The sequence below is a fragment of the Oncorhynchus mykiss genome, chromosome 20, assembly GCF_013265735.2.
Source record: "Oncorhynchus mykiss isolate Arlee chromosome 20, USDA_OmykA_1.1, whole genome shotgun sequence".
Classification (NCBI taxonomy): domain Eukaryota; kingdom Metazoa; phylum Chordata; class Actinopteri; order Salmoniformes; family Salmonidae; genus Oncorhynchus; species Oncorhynchus mykiss.
The window spans coordinates 16,528,223-16,545,004 of NC_048584.1; the positions used below are offsets into that span (position 1 = coordinate 16,528,223).

Genomic DNA, 16,782 nt, shown 5'->3' on the forward strand with positions numbered 1-16,782 from the left:
CTGGGTTTGAGTGGAAGAGCAGGAAGACTGAGGAACAAAGGGCGAAGCTGTGCTGTTGTAAATACAGTATCTTATGCATTCTAAATTACCGCCCATTTGGAAAAGGAAAATGCAATAAATATTTACTCTGAGCTGCGCTTCGGTAGGTTGGTGGTAGATGGAAGGCCGTGTTGCCCAACTGAGCCCTTTGTTCTTTTGAAGAATGTCTCTGCTGGTAAATTGAATACGTTGTAGTAACGTCGTTGTGTGGTAGACGGGATACTCTGTCTGTTCCTTCCTAACCCTCGTTTGCAGCGGCTGTTGCTAACTCAACGGCTAGGAGGTATCACTTCTGTAGTGAATAAGAGTTCAAAGTTCATACCATTCGCAACCAAAGCTCACGCTGATGTTGGCTTCGTTCTGTAGTTATTATCTGAACCATTCTGACATCGGACCATCGTCCTCACGTCCTCGTAACAGGAGGTTACATTGTCGTCAAGGGCTTATATAGGAAGGGAGAGGAGGGTGTGTTTGAAAAGTTTTATAGCCCATGTCCCTTCACAGTGGCGGGCCACTGTTTGAGCAGAGCCCTCCCTATCTTATGAAAACCCAAATCTCACATTTTAGAAGCTAAAATCACATTTCATCCCATCACGAATAATTTCATATTCAAACATTTAAATTGAACAACAATTCCATGTGAATCCGATAACTCTGATGTGTAGACTTTCCACTGTAGAGTTTATGTCATCTTATCATTGTTGAGAATGTCTCAGATGACAACCGAACTGACATATTCATTAAGTACCACCGCATATGTTCCATTGGTCGGATTATCAGAATATAGTTCATTTCCCCCCCCCACCTTCTGATGTTCCCAGAATCTCTATGTTAACCAAGAGTTTTGCAAATATAACATCAGTAGGGTAGAGAGAGGAAAAAGGGGGAAAGAGGTATTTATGACTGTCATAAACCTACCCCCAGGCCAACCTCATGACACATAGTTCGGCGCACAATTGGCCCAGCATCTTTCGGGTTAGGAGAGGGTTTGGCCGAGGAAGGCCGTCATTGTAAATAATAATTTGTTCTTAACTGACTTGCCTAGTTAAATAAAGGTTAAATAATAAATATATATGTGATCCTTGGATAAGATGGAGATGCAGATCAACCCTTCCCCCCTTTCCTCAATGGAGAACTTTCAAATGTTATATTATTGGCTATGCACATTGTTGTAACAATATGCAGATAGTTGAACTACAAAAGGGAAAATAAATAAACAGATAAAGATTGCATATACAATGGTGTTTGTGCTTTACTGGTTGCCCTTTTCTTGTGGCAACAGGTAACACATATTGCTGCTGTGATGGCACACTGTGGTATTTCAAATAAAATTAAATAACATTTTATTGATAACATACACGTGTTTAGCAGATGTTATTGTAGGTGTAGCAAAATGCTTGTGTTTCTAGCTCCAACAGTGCAGTAATATCTAACAAGAATATCCACACATTTCACAACAATACACAAAATACACCCAAATTAAATTAATGGAATTAATATCTGGATGAGCAGCATAGACTAAGATACAGTAGAATAGTTTAGAATACAGTATATACTGTACAAATGACATGAGTAATGCAAAATATGTAAACATTATTAAAGTGACTAGTGTTCCATTATTAAAGTGGCCAGTGATTTCAAGTCTATGTATATAGGGCAGGAGTCTCTAATGTGCTAGTGATGGCTATTGAGATAGAAGCTGTTTTTCAGTCTCTCAGTCCCAGCTTTGATGCACTGACCTCGCCTTCGGGATGACAGCAGGGTGAACAGGCATTGGTTCGGGTGGTTGTTGTCCTTGATGATCTTTTTGGCCTGCCAGTGACATTGGGTGCATGTTGGTGTCCTGGAGTGCAGGTAGTTTACCCCCATTGATGCGTTGGGCAGACCGTACCACCCTCTGGAGAGCCCTGCGGTTGCGGGCGGTACAGTTGCCGTAACAGGTGGTCATACAGCCCGACAGGATGCTCTCAATTGTGCATCGGTAAAAGTTTGTGTGGGTTTTAGGTTCCAAGCCACATTTCTTCAGCCTCCTGAGGATGAAGAGGCGCTTTCGCACCTTCTTCACCACACCGTCTGTGTGGTGAACCATTTGTTGTGGACCATTTCATTTTGTCAGTGTTGTGTACGCCGAGGAACTTGTTCTCCACTGCGGTCCTATCAATGTGGATAGGGGGGTGCTACCTCTGCTGTTTCCTGAAGTCCACAATCAGCTCCTTTGTTTTGTTGACGTTGAGTGATAGTTTATTTTCCTGGCACCGCACTTCCAGGGCCCTCACCTACTCCCTGTAGGATGTATTTAACCTAATAGATAAGGGAATTTATGAACATTTGATTTGTTTTTTAATTCTTTGTGGAACTGTGTAATCGGAGGGAAACGTGTCTCTAATGTGGTCAAATATTTTGGTCAGGTATTTTGACACGGTGTCTCTTTGTTTAGGACTGTCCTGGGGCTCTGTGGGTTCTGTTTGTGAACAGATTCCCAGAACCATCTTGCTGAGAGGACCCTTCTCTAGGTATATCTCTCTATAGGTTATGGCTTTATGGAAGGTTTGGTAATCGCTGGTTGTAGAATTTAACGGCTCTTTTCTAGATAGTGGATATCCTCCCAATTTTGCGCTGCGTGTTTGCACTTAGTGGTACTATCATTTGTTTTTGAACAGGACAATGATCCAGCACACCTTCAGGCTGTGTAAGGACTATTTGACCAAGAAGGAGAGTGATGGAGTGCTGCATCAGATGACCTGGCCTCCACAATCACCCGACCTCAACCCAATTGAGAAGGTTTGGGATGAATCAGACTGCAGAGTGAAGGAAAAGCAGCCAACAAGACTGTTGGAAAAGCATTCCTCATGAAGCTGGTTGAGAGAATGCCAAGAGTGTGTAAAGCTGTCATCTAGGCAAAGGGTGGCTACTTTGAAGAATCTAAAATACATTTGGATTTGTTTAACTTTTTTGGTTACTACATGATTCCATAGGTGTTATTTCATAGTTTGATGTCTTCACTATTGTTCTACAATGTAGAAATTAATAGAAATAAATAATAACCCTTGAATGAGTAGGCGTGTCCAAACTTTTGACTGGTACTGTATATATATATTTATTTATTTTTACTCCATATACAGACTTATACATCTCATCTGCCCAGACCGGCATGCTCACACCCCCATCCCTAGTGCCTGCATTATTGTTAGCCACTTGGCCTTACATTTGATCAATTGTTTTTCTCAGTCGCCCATGCTATTTCAATATTTCTATAATAAATCATTAAAGTTTTCCATTGTGATAATGATGGCTGATTGATTTCCACGTTTTTATTATACGTTTTTTCAAGATGAGTGATGAGAAGAGAATCGTCCTGCCCGTTGGGTATCTCACTATGCCATGCTTCAAATGCAGACAGATGGATTAAAAGTAAGTTTACATTGTAATACTTCTGACAGCCAACTCTCTAGCTGTGTCCACAAATTCTGGACTTCATAACATTGTCAGAAAGCATGGATTATTGAGTCTTTATTAGTGAGTTTCCAAGGATAGGATTCTCCTCTCTACCTCAACCAGGTGAACCGCGTTGAGGGCTATCTTGTTGTTGATGGCAGGCAGGGCATTTTCCAGGGTTGTCACTTTTCCCCCTATCTCACTGAGCTGGGAGTTAATGCCATCTAGTTTGTCGTGGAGTTCTGTATGGTGGGATCTCAGCTCGGGAAATCATTTATTTGATGTGATTCGCAGTTGTTGGGCCTCGGGAAATGTTGAGTCCTCCTGCTCCTGACTAAAGGCGCTAGCATTTTCTGCAGCTTTTGTTCGAGCCCGGGTAAAAATGTCACGCAATGTCGCCTTTCGTAGCTGCCATTACTTTTTTTGAATAAAGCTAGTGGGTTTTAACTCAAAGTGGAGGTAAGATTAATATTTGGAAATTACTTGTGTGGTGCACAATTTATGCATCTCGTTCAAGGGTCACGTAATCCCCCCCCCCCCCTCCTTATTTCTAACCAGATGCAAAATGCTCCTGTTTTGATTAATTTAAAAGTAAATTAGCTCTGCTCTATACCAAGTTAACATACCCCCGATTCTCTTCCTTGATTTCACACCTAGTAGTTTGGTGGATGCAGCTCTCTGTAACCTAGAGGGCAACCTTTGGGCCCATTTCTTCTTTTCCATGTTTATTGTAGGATGACAATGTCTGTATTTCTGATTCCTTTGGTAAAGTCTGGGCTCCTGCTCTTTAGGCCAAAGGCAGATGACCTCAGACCTTGTATATTCCAGCTTAGTAAAAGCTTTGCGTTCCATAGTGTCCAGTGTTGCTGTTTCTGTGGTTTAGGTTCGGAGGATTAGGTTTGAGCAGAGTATGCTGAGCATCTGATACATGCCTCTATTGGCAGGACAGAACAGCAGCCTCTGGTAAGACACGGGGTGGGGGCCTATGCATATTTGTAAACAATAGCTAGTGCACGATATCTAAGGGAGTCTCAAGGTTTTGCTCACCTGAGGTAGAGTATTTTATGATAAGCTGTAGACCACTATCTACCAAGATCATCTTATCATCTGTATTTTTCGTAGCTGTCTGCATACCACCACAGACTGAGGCTGGCATTAAAACCGCACTCAATGAGCTGTATTCCGCCATAAGCAAACAGGAAAACGCTCATCCAGAGGTGGCACTCCTATTGACCGGGGACTTTAGTGCAGGGAAACTTAAATCAGTTTTACCTAATTTCTATCAACATGTTAAATGTGCAACCAGAGGGAAAAAAAATTGAGACCACCTTTACTCCACACACAGAGACGCGTACATAGCTCTCCCTCGCCCTCCATTTGGCAAATCTGACCATAACTCTGTCCTCCTGATTCCTGCTTACAATAAAAAATTAAAGCAGGAAGCACCAGTGACTCGGTCTATAAAGAAGTGGTCAGATGAAGCAGAAGCTAAACTACAGGACTGTTTTGCTAGCACAGACTGGAATATGTTCTGTGATTCTTCCGATGGCATTGAGGAGTACACCACATCAGTCACTGGCTTTATCAATAAGTGCATCGAGAACATCGTCACCGCAGTGACTATACATACATACCCCAACCAGAAGCCATGGATTACAGGCAACATTCGCACTGAGCTAAAGGGTAGAGCTGCCACTTTCAAGGAGCGGGACTCTAACCTGGAAGCGTAAGAAAAAGAAATCCCGCTATGCCCTCCGAAGAACCATCAAACAGGCAAGGCGTCAATACTGGACTAAGATCGAATCGTACTACACGGGCTCTGACGCTCGTCGGATGTGGCAGGGCTTGCAAACTATTAAAGACTACAAAGGGAAGCACAGCTGAGAGCTGCCCACTGACACGAGCCTACCAGACGAGCTAAATCACTTCACACTTTGAGGCAAGTAACACTGAAACATTTATAAGAGCACCAGCTGTTCCGGGCGACTGTGTGATCACGCTCTCCGCAGCCAATGTGAGTAAGATCTTTCAACAGGTCAACTTTCACAAGGCCGCTGGGTCAGACAAATTACCAGGACGTGTCCTCCGAGCATGCACTGATCATCTGGCAAGTGTCTTCACTGACATTTTCAACCTCTCCCTGTCTGAGTCTGTAATACCAACATGTTTCAAGCAGACCACCATAGTCCCTGTGCCCAAGAACACTAAGGTAACCTGCCTGAATGACTACCGACCCTTAGCACTCACGTATTTAGCCATGAAATGCATTGAAAGGCTGGTCATGGCTCACATCAACACCATTATCCCAGAAACCTTAGACCCACTCAATTTGCATACCGCCCCAACAGATCCACAGATGATGCAATCTCTATTGCACTCCACACTGCCCTTTCCCACCTGGACAAAAGAAACACCTATGTGAGAATGCTATTCATTCATAGCCACTACAGCTCAGCGTTCAACACCATAGTGCCCTCAAAGCTCATCACTAAGCTGCAACTGGATCTTGGACTTCCTGACGGGCCGCCCCCAGGTGGTAAGGGTAAGTAAACAACACATCCGCCACGCTGATCCTCAACACGGGGGCCCCTCAGGTGTGTGTGCTCAGTCTCTTCCTGTACTCCCTGTTTACTCATGACTGCACGGCCAGGCACAACGAGTTTGCTGATGACACAATAGTGGTGGGCCTGATCACCGACAGCGATGAGACGGCCTGACTGTGTGGTGCAAGGACAACTTCCTCTCCCTCAATGTGATCAAGACAAAGGAGATGATTGTGGAATACAGGAAAAAGAGGATTGAGCACTTCCCCATTCTCATCGACTGGGCTGTAGTGGAGCAGGTTGAGAGCATCAAGTTCCTTGTCGTCTACATCACCAACAAACTAACATGGTCAAAGCACACCAAGACAGTCATGAAGAGGGCACAAAATAAATATTTGGTATGGCAACTGCTCGGCCTCCGGACGCAAGGCACTACAGAGGGTAGTGCGTACGGTCCAGTACATCACCGGGGCCAATCTTCCTGCCATCCAGGACATCTATACTAGGCGGTGTCAGAGGAAGGCTTGAACAATTGTCATAGACTCCAGCCACTCTAGTCATATGCTGTTCTCTCTGCTACCGCACGGCAAGTGGTACTGGAGCGTCAAGTCTAGGTCCAAGAGGCTTCTAAACAGCTTCTACCCCCAAGCCATAAGACTCCTGAACAGCTAATCAAATGGCTACTCAGACTATTTGCATTGCCTCCCCACTTCTGCTGCTACTCTCTGTTATTATCGATGCATAGCCACTTTAATAACTCTACCTACATGTACATAATTACCTCAACACCGGTGCCCCCACACATTGACTCTGTACCGGTACCCCCTTTATATAGCCCCACTATTGTTATTTAATGCAGCTCTTTAATTATTTGTTATTCTTATCTCTTACTATTTTTTATAGGTATTTTCTTAAAACGGCATTGTTGGTTAAGGGCTTGTAAGTAAACATTTCACTGTAAGGTCTACTACACCTGTTGTAGTCGGCGGATGTGTCAAATTACATTTGATTTGAAGGGGTTATATAGGGTGTGGCCAGGGTTTGTTTGTAGGGGTGTCAACTGTTTGGGCACCAGAGTTTATCCACTTTGTGTTTGGGAAATAATTTATTTTCATCAATGTATTTCCCATTAGAGTCTAAGCACAATCTCTGGCTTTTGTGTGTCTTCATTGGGTGTTGGGGGGTTGTCAGAGGGGCTATCTGCTGGGTCCTGTGTTGTCTGTCCCACTGTGGTGTTGAGGCTGTGGTCCGGGTCTGAGGTGGCTGTTTTACTGGCTTCTCTGGGGCAGTGGCTCTCTCTCTCTCATATATATATATTATACACCCAATACCTCAATTTGGTCACATTTTCTACTCTGTTGCCCAAAAACGTTAAAAAAAACACAAAGAAGACAAACCATCTGATAAATCAGATAAATTACACTGCACAATGTGATAAAAGGATATCAATGAGCTACTTCAGTTGTGGAAAAAGAGAGCTACTTGAAACATTAAATCTATTGAAGCCTATGGGAATTTCAAGGCAATGATTGATTAAAAAAATAAAAGCTTATCAACATGAGTCACATTTGGTTAGAGAAACTACCAGAGTAGCAGGTTTTTGCCCGGGAACCGAAAGGCTATTGTGTTTCAGAAAGCATTGTCTTTCTGCAGAGTTGAAGCAGAAAGAAGCATACAATGTTAGAGAGAGGACATGGGCTCTTTATCCTCATGAAAGGTTAAAGGATGAGACTGACCTTTCTAGCATCAGCTGGGCTTTGGGAACAGAACACACAGGGGCAACTCTTTCTGGCTTTTTCCCTTCCGCTCTGGGGTATGTTTTACAAGCCAAAGACAGAAGTCCAAAGCACTATTGCTTTTCACATAGACTCAGACACACAACTATGCCCTCCTTTTGACACACACACACACCACAGAACACTGTTATCTGTACATGGCATCAGAGTAGGTCTGCAGGCTATGGAAGCAAAAAGAGAACATATCACTCTAGATTACATCAACACAAGAGCTTGATTCAATCAATATCATCAGAATCACTTACACACACACACACAGGTCTATGAACAGAACACAACCGAGACTTCGTGACCTGCGATCAGGGAGAGGGAAAACATGAACCCACACCAAAATAAACTCTGATAAACCATTTGCATTTTCATAACATTCTATTACCAACGTTCAATAATCTTTTTCACATCAACCCCAAATATTTGTAGAAGATATGGCTTTGTTTTGTTTACTAGAGAGTACATGAACCGTCTCACCTCCTGTAAACGTTAAAGGTTCTGTTGTTCACACTACATACCTAAAGGCCTTTTGTGTGATGTTTCAATGAGTGCATCACTAGGCCATGGCTGAACAAGGGTCTGTGTACAGAAAACATAGAATGGGGCAGCTATATGGGGTGGATGTTATATATTGTATAGGTAAACTAGCACTTGCGGGGGAAAAAGATTAGCCTATGGTTTGAGAGACAATGGGAATGGTCAGTGACGTTTAAAAAGGTAACATCTAGTCACTATGACGCAACAGAGCACTCTTGTCAGTAGAAGAGTATAAAAGGCCCTATGACCCTGTTGGAGGCTACGGTGCCACGATCAAGCCCTCCAACCATGGGAAAGGTATGAGCTAACACACATTTCGGTTACTTGTTTGATGACTGCTGATAAAATTATGTAGAGCACCAAATGCTATCAAGGCGTATAGTGAAGCGATTTGGCAAGTAAGCTACGCATACAGTTTATGAAGCTGTCAAAGATTTGTCTAAGATTTCAGTCGTGGAACTAATACCAATACATGGAAGGATGCGAGATACTTTTTTCCACAAAATTGTATTACTTGGATTATATATTTAAAAAAATCCCATCTATACTCCATAGGATAAAACAGGAATCCAAAGAAAAGGTCAATTAACCTTAAGGATCGGGAAAAAGGGAACAGGTAACCTCTTTTGATAATGAGGGTAGTTAATATGGATCAGATCCTTTTTTTCAATTTTCGCCTATAATGACATTCCCAAATCTAACTGCCTGTAGCTTAGGACCTGAAGCAAGGATATGCATATTATTGATACCATTTGAAAGGAAACACTGAAGTTTGTGGAAATATGAAATTAATGTAGGATAATATAACACATTAGATCTAGTAAAAGATAATACAAACAAAAAAACATGCGTTTTCAGAAAAATAATTGTTCCGTCATCTTTGAAATGCAAGAGAAAGGCCATAATATCGCTTACAGGCTGACTACACCGCTCGCGTTGCAAAATGTAGAAATATATATTATTCAATTATTGCACACCCACACTCCTCGCACACGCCAACAAGCGTCTGTGTTGCCAAGGGCTAAAATAGAAGTCAGTTCTATTTCTGACGCAGATCACGCTGCAAGGCCTGCCTCTCCCATCTCCTCATTGGTTTATAGAAGCAGGTACCCACATGCCATCTCCACATTGGTTATACCCACGTGGGTGACTGAAAGACGAACGAGGTCGGTGGCGGTAATGCACCTAATTTATGAAAGTTGCCAATTGCAATATAAAGTCAAGAGAAGAAAAAGCCTAGGAGGAGAGATGACTAGAAACGATTCGGTTGACCGTTTTATGTGTGGATTAATTGTCGGAGTAGAGGACCTTGTACATTCCAGGTAAAATAACAACTCAATGTTTATATCACAAGACAAATTAGCTAGCAACAGCAAACTAGCTAAATAGGACAAATTAGCTAGCAAGTGCAAGCTATCTAGCTAAATTGCCATAAAGGTTTAATGCTTTTCGACCTGTCCCCAAATTAATGTAATTGGTTCAGAGTTTGTTTTGATATTTTAACCTGCGTGTCGTGATCGCGTTTGGTATGGGGGGACAAAATAAACGTATGCACGATGGCACGCACGATGGCACACACGCGCAGCCGGTTTGGGTTCTGTGTTAGGGGTTTAGGTGGAATTTCGATTTTCGCCACTAGATGGCAGCAGTGTGTGTGCAAAGTTTCAGACTGGTCCTGTGAAGCATTGCAGTACTGCACAATATTTTCTATCAAGTTTGCCCAAATGTGCTGAATTGGTCAATTGATACATTTTGAAGTATAGAGAACATACAAAAATGATACGGTAATACAAAGTTTAAGTTTACATACTCCCAGGAATGTCATACATGATGGATAGTTAGCTTCCCTACAGAAAAAAAAACACTAACCTTCACACATCTAGATGGCCGGGCGAGGTGGGTGTGTGGCCAGAGACAGCAGGGTTTCAAACTGTTCCTATATTTGAATATAAAAGTTGATTTTATCAAACAAAACAATGCTACCATTTATCTCTGGGACATTCAGGATGACAAATCAGAGCAAGATTACTGAATGTAAGTACATTATTTACCGTCAGAGGTGAATGTATCAAACCAGTTGCCGTGATAGAATGTTTTGGTTGTTGTGCACTCTCCTCAAACGATTGCATGGCAATTTTGTCACTGTAATAGCTACTGTAAATTGGACAGTGCAGTTAGATTAACAGGAATGTAAGCTTTCTGCCCATATAAGACATGTCTATGTCCTGGAAAGTTTGCTGTTACTTACAACGTCATTCTTGTCACATTAACAACCGTCCCGGTATAGGGACACCAATCCCGTAGATCCTTAGATGCAGTCCAGGAGCACAACAAATTCGTAACATATTGTACAAATTGGATTTGTAACATATCACGGCAATTGTAAAATTTGTATGATATCATAGAAAGCATTTCGTAATATATTACACAAAATGAATGACGTAGTACACAATTGTATGACGTTGTACACAAAAAAAAACGTTTGAGAGTGCATCTTTAAAATATTAATGGAGAAAAAACTGCTCTCAAATCTCTGATTTGGGGCACTAACCTATGGAGACCATACTAGTACTAGTATAGTAATGTTGGTTTCTAATTTAAACTGAACTGTTGTGCCTTGCATTAACTTTCTCAAAAGTGAAGTTGCCTGCGTCACTTACATAGTTTACAGCATATATAAAAGGTAAAGTGAAATGTGTCCCCTATTGGCCAATCAACACCACATGCACGAGTACTGCTTTCAGTCAAGCCATTCGCCTTTTACTATCATCATCCTTGACTCAGTCTAAATAACTCTATATATAAACAATTTTATACATTTCTGTTCTTCATAGATTATCTTTTACGAAGGCCACAACTTCCAGGGCCGTCATTATGAGTGCAACAGCGATTGTGCTGACACCTTCAGGCACTTCAACTCCTGTAACTCTATCAGGGTGACCGGCGGTCACTGGGTGGCCTACGAGAAGTCCAACTTCAACGGCTACCAGTACATCCTGAACCAGGGCGAGTACCCAGACTACCACCACTGGATGGGCTTCAACAACTGCATCCGTTCCTGCCAGATGTTCCCCCCCGTAAGTCAATCAAACTGATAGGGTTAACCCTGCCACACATCAAACAGTGCTTTAGAAATCAGCATCAATCACCAGCCTCTTGATGTCATTGATAGATAAGGAGGAGTCAAAGCATGAAAGTCTCCGTGGCGAAGTCCACAAGGAGATCCAGTCATTTTTTAAAGGAATGGGCTACATCCCCCCCCCCCCCCCCAAAAAGACTTATTCATTTTCATTCTATTCATCATCGCTCAGTGTTTTTGTCAGTTAAGAAAAAATATATTATGCTGCTATTTTGAACAGTTTGACTGAAAATCTGTTTCTAAGGGAAGCAAGTCTCTGGTATTATTTGATGTGTAGAAATGTATGTATGTTTACCTCTGCTTAGTTCACCCAGTGTAAAAAACTCTACTGTGACCCGCTGTGATAATTTTACCCCAAATCCCTTCTTGTCCTCTCTATGCCCGCCGTTCTCTCTTCCGCCAACAGTACAGAGGAGCCTACAGGATGAGGATCTACAACAGGCCCGAGATGTCTGGTCACATGATGGAGTTCATGGACGACTGCCCCAACGTGTACGAGCGTTTCCGCCACCGTGACATCTTCTCCTCCAATGTCATGGAAGGCTACTGGGTGTTCTATGAGCACCCCAACTACAGGGGTCGTCAGTATTTCCTCCGCCCCGGCGAGTACAGGGCTTGCAGCGATTGGGGCTGCCACAACCCCATGGTGGGCTCCTTCAGGAGAATGAGGAGTGGCCTGTAAGCTTCTCACCTATGGACTGTAACAAAGTGATTAAACGTGCTGGTTTTAAAACATGGCTTCTCTGTGTGATTTTCTTTCTATCTAAAATCATTGGAAAAACATATAGCAAAGTTACCTTGTGTGTTAATAATTAAGTTTCAGTTTCAGTGTTGGATAAACTGTATGGTTATTAGACAGGGAAATTAGATGCCCTAAAAGTCATCTGCACCCTCATTAAATGTTTTCTGGACAAATCAGTTGTGAACAAGCATGTCATAAGCACAACCAAATCAACATACAAAATATACTCTTAAGTATATTATTGATTAACTAACTGATTGACTGAATTAACTGCAAATCAGAAACTCATTGCAACACATTCAAATCTATTCAAAAGCTGTTTAGGAGGCCATAGTAATTTTCTGTCTATACATTGCTAACCTCAATGCCAATAAAGGCAGATGTGGCAACTCTTATTGTGGGACTTCGGGAAAGTGCAGTTATAGTATTTTCCACAGAGAGAGAGATAGAGCGCTTTTGACAGAGACAAAGAGCTGCTGCTGTGGGCCAGTCCTATAGTATTCTGTAGTCTGTAGAGCACATTGTGCTGACGCAACAAAGCTTTGTGCCACAATTTCAAAGCCCTGATCCCTGCAGGGTCTATAAAGAGGTCCAGTAACGCTCGCTACCTAGTCCGGTCCGAACTAAACACAGTCACAATGGGAAAGGTAAGCATGAACACACTATGCGTTACACAGGGAAATACAGGAATGAGGCTCAATTAACTATTTTCTATGATAAACCCGTCATCAGAATACGTTTCATATTTAGATTTGCTGGATACTATTATAAATAACTAATCATCTTGCAATTAATGCAGAAATTAATGGCCATTAATGATAATGGATGGGGATTTTAGGAGATGTTGAATAGAATGTGTCAAAGGCTCAAAACTAATGTGCAAGCATGAGTGGACTGGACAGAGGAGGGCCACACAAATGCCTCAAAGGCAGCAATGTCCCTACATAATGCATGTTTAGCCAAGACAACATACCTATTATTATTAATAATAATCAACTATATGGGCAAAATAGTGTTTGTTTGCTGCTGTTGGTTACTTAGTTGAATCATAACGTTACTGGGGTGAGAGTTGGCACACCTGATTTCTGTTTCTGCTAATTGCACACTGCGACCTAGCTCTCGAAAACCATTCTTCTCCGTCAGTAGGGTTTTCAGCGGTTACATTCGCGCCACCGTTAGCACCATGTCAACTTCAATTCCGACGTTGTTTCGCGGTTAGAAACGTCAATAATCATCGCTTTCAAACCTTTTTCGAAATATATATGCTGCAATGCCCCTTATCTTTCATATCTGCGAGAAATAATTGTCTAATAATAAAGATACACTCACTGTAGCAGTTTAGCACAGAGCCACAAACTGTGTGTGCCTCCAGTTGACAAACTACAATTCCTCCCAAGTTACACTTACGTGAAATATATATATATTTCGATACTGAAGTAACTTTTTCATAACAGCTTAACGTGGGAGAATTAACTTAGCAGGTTAGGAGACTGAAGTTATGGTTAGGAAAATTACTTTGTATCAAAGTGGCGTGAAAAGAGCGTGTCCCTTGCGCTTCCACACAGGTGTTCGGAGCTCGCTAGATAGCTAATTAGCATAGGTGGTCTTCCGTAAACAAGTGATGTAACGTGAGATATGGCCGTGTGGAAACATTAACCCTAATGAGAGAAAAAAAAAACATTAACCCTAATGGCCCCTTTAAAGGTGTGTAGTAATTGAATATTTTTTGTATCATTATTTCTCGCTGATATGAAAGATATATTCCTTATATTTCCAAAACCGTATCACAAGTAACGCGTTTTAAAGTTCAGAATGAGCGTCGGGGAACTTAACAAAACTCCCCCAACCAGCATCTATGAATGGGTTAACTGTGGCCCGACAATACATTTACATTGTGCAACACATTATGTAGATTATTCTTGTATTTTAAAATGAACACTTTTGGTATGTTAACACTTTGTAAATTAACAGATGAATTTAATTCACATTTAGACCTATGTGGACTTCAATAAATGCTAGGCGCCTACTTGTGTAAGTAGCGTATCTTTTTACATTTTACAAACGTTTTTCACTTGTTCAGTCTTGCAGTTAAACTTAAAGGAAAACTTTGTTTTTTTCATTAGTCCATTGATGACATAATCCCCAAATGTTTTGCTTGTCAGCAATAAAATGTTCCAGATATATAACGAAACCAGAAGACGGAAGTAATTTGCTCCTCTTGTCGGGTTCTTTTGCTTGCTTTCTGTTGCCGTTTAAAAATGATTTTACTAAATTGCTGGCATACTTTCTAGCCTATCAAAAACAATGAACATCAAATGGGTCACGTGGTAAAGAGCAGCATCACCACCTGTGACGGGTGAAGTGCACGCAACAATGAAGCATCACCTGTGGGCAGGGCTTAGGGCCTCAAGGATGTGTGGTTTTTGGGATATGAAAATGAGAAGTGGATCATTTATTATTGGTCCAATAACACTCTCTTCTTAGTCACATGTACTAAAAATATATATTATGATGATAAGCTTGTTTTATTTCAATTATACATCATAAATGGTGTATATTGGAATAGAGTTCATGATAAAAATCATTTGAATGAAAATGGAATTCTGTTTTTATTCTGTGATATGTTGTAAAACATTTCCTCAATATGCGTGTATCATTTTGATTTGAAGTTTCCATCTCTCTCTTCTAGATAATCTTCTACGAGGACAAGAACTTCCAGGGCCGGCACTATGAGTGCAGCAGCGACTGTGCTGAGATGCACAACCACTTCAGCCGCTGTAACTCCATAAAGGTGGACAGTGGCTGTTGGGTGGCCTACGAGAAGCCCAACTACACTGGCTACCAATACATGCTGAACAAGGGCGAGTACCCTGACTACCAGCGATGGGCTGGCTTCAACGACTGCATCCGCTCCTGCCGTATGGTGCCCCCTGTGAGTGTACTACATCAGGTGTCCTCAGTCCCACATAGTTTTCAGTCCCTTGAGTTGAGGGCCGCAGTGTCTACAGATTTGTTCTATCTTAGCATTTACTTCATCATTTTTTAATTTTTTTTATTTTACCTTTATTTAACCAGGTAGGCAAGTTGAGAACAAGTTGTCATTTACAATTGCGACCTGGCCAAGATAAAGCAAAGCAGTTCGACAGATACAACGACACAGAGTTACACATGGAGTAAAACAAACATACAGTCAATAATATAGTAGAAACAAGTCTATATACAATGTGAGCAAATGAGGTGAGGAGGGAGGTAAAGGCAAAAAAGGCCATGGTGGCAAAGTAAATACAATATAGCAAGTAAAACACTGGAATGGTAGTTTTGCAATGGAAGAATGTGCAAAGTAGAAATAAAAATAATGGGGTGCAAAGGAGCAAAATAAATAAATAAATTAAATACAGTTGGGAAAGAGGTAGTTGTTTGGGCTAAATTATAGGTGAACTATGTACAGGTGCAGTAATCTGTGAGCTGCTCTGACAGTTGGTGCTTAAAGCTAGTGAGGGAGATAAGTGTTTCCAGTTTCAGAGATTTTTGTAGTTCGTTCCAGTCATTGGCAGCAGAGAACTGGAAGGAGAGGCGGCCAAAGAAATAATTGGTTTTGGGGGTGACTAGAGAGATATACCTGCTGGAGCGTGTGCTACAGGTGGGAGATGCTATGGTGACCAGCGAGCTGAGATAAGGGGGGACTTTACCTAGCAGGGTCTTGTAGATGACATGGAGCCAGTGGGTTTGGCGACGAGCATGAAGCGAGGGCCAGCCAACCTTGTTTTAAAACACATGGTGCATTTCTTCTTCACAAATGTCATGGTTGAAGTTATGTTTCATTCTCATTATGGAACATTTACATTACCATCTATATATTGTTTGTCAAGTCAACAGTATCATTAACTATATCCATTCTCCATTTTGTCTGTCTTCTTCTTTCCCAGTATCATGGAAACTATAGGATGAAGATCTACGAGCGCTCTGACTTCGGTGGTCAGAACATGGAGGTGATGGAGGACTGCCCCGACCTTCACGAGCGCTTCCACAGCCGAGACATCTCCTCCGCCAACGTCATAGAGGGTTACTGGATCCTCCACGAGCACCCCCACTACAGGGGTCGTCAGTACTTCCTTCGTCCTGGCGAGTACAGGAGGCACAGCGAGTGGGGAAGCTCCAGCCCCACCATCGGCTCCCTGAGACGGGTCACCGAGATCCCCTGAAGGTCAACTGAGACCCCCTCATCCTCTCCTAATGCAATCCGATTATAAATCCTGTACTGTACCCCTACCCTTTATTGCTAGCATTGTTTGACTGTTGTGTATCTACTGTGGTGTATCTACTGTGGTCTTCTGACCCTGAAATCACATTAGCGTGATTGGGGGTTTTGGACCAGTTGGTGTTGGGTCTTTGCTGCTTTGCTTAGACTGGGAAAGTAGACCTCGGGGCTCAGGCGATGCTCGTATGGTAACAGTGATGGACTCTCTGGCTTTTGTTGTTACAGAGCAGAATGATGTGCTTTGCCAGTCCTCAACCTCCTGTCCTATTATAAGCAAAATAAATGAAAATTTGATCAAAGTA

At 42.1% G+C, this 16,782-nt stretch overlaps 2 protein-coding genes across 2 annotated transcripts; both read left to right on the forward strand.

Moving 5' to 3' along the window:
• Positions 1-8,438: 8,438 nt before the first annotated feature.
• Positions 8,439-12,215, forward strand: LOC110498755 (gamma-crystallin M2). The gene is made up of 3 exons (XM_036955896.1): positions 8,439-8,638; positions 11,176-11,418; positions 11,887-12,215. The coding sequence occupies exons 1-3, from the start codon at positions 8,585-8,587 to the stop codon at positions 12,160-12,162; spliced, it is 573 nt and encodes a 190-aa protein (XP_036811791.1). The 5' UTR covers positions 8,439-8,584; the 3' UTR covers positions 12,163-12,215.
• A 504-nt stretch (positions 12,216-12,719) lies between these two features.
• On the forward strand, positions 12,720-16,782 carry LOC110499586 (gamma-crystallin M2-like). Its single transcript, XM_021576717.2, has 3 exons — positions 12,720-12,869; positions 14,912-15,154; positions 16,149-16,782. Exons 1-3 carry the CDS (start codon positions 12,861-12,863, stop codon positions 16,422-16,424), a joined length of 528 nt encoding a protein of 175 aa, XP_021432392.1. The 5' UTR covers positions 12,720-12,860; the 3' UTR covers positions 16,425-16,782.

Coding starts and splice junctions, on each gene's coding strand:
- LOC110498755 (XM_036955896.1), top strand. CDS start 8,585: ATGACCCTGTTGGAGGCTACGGTGCCACGATCAAGCCCTCCAACCATG. Junction 8,639..11,175: donor GCCCTCCAACCATGGGAAAG/GTATGAGCTAAC, acceptor TGTTCTTCATAG/ATTATCTTTTACGAAGGCCA. Junction 11,419..11,886: donor CCTGCCAGATGTTCCCCCCC/GTAAGTCAATCA, acceptor TTCCGCCAACAG/TACAGAGGAGCCTACAGGAT.
- LOC110499586 (XM_021576717.2), top strand. Junction 15,155..16,148: donor CCTGCCGTATGGTGCCCCCT/GTGAGTGTACTA, acceptor CTTCTTTCCCAG/TATCATGGAAACTATAGGAT.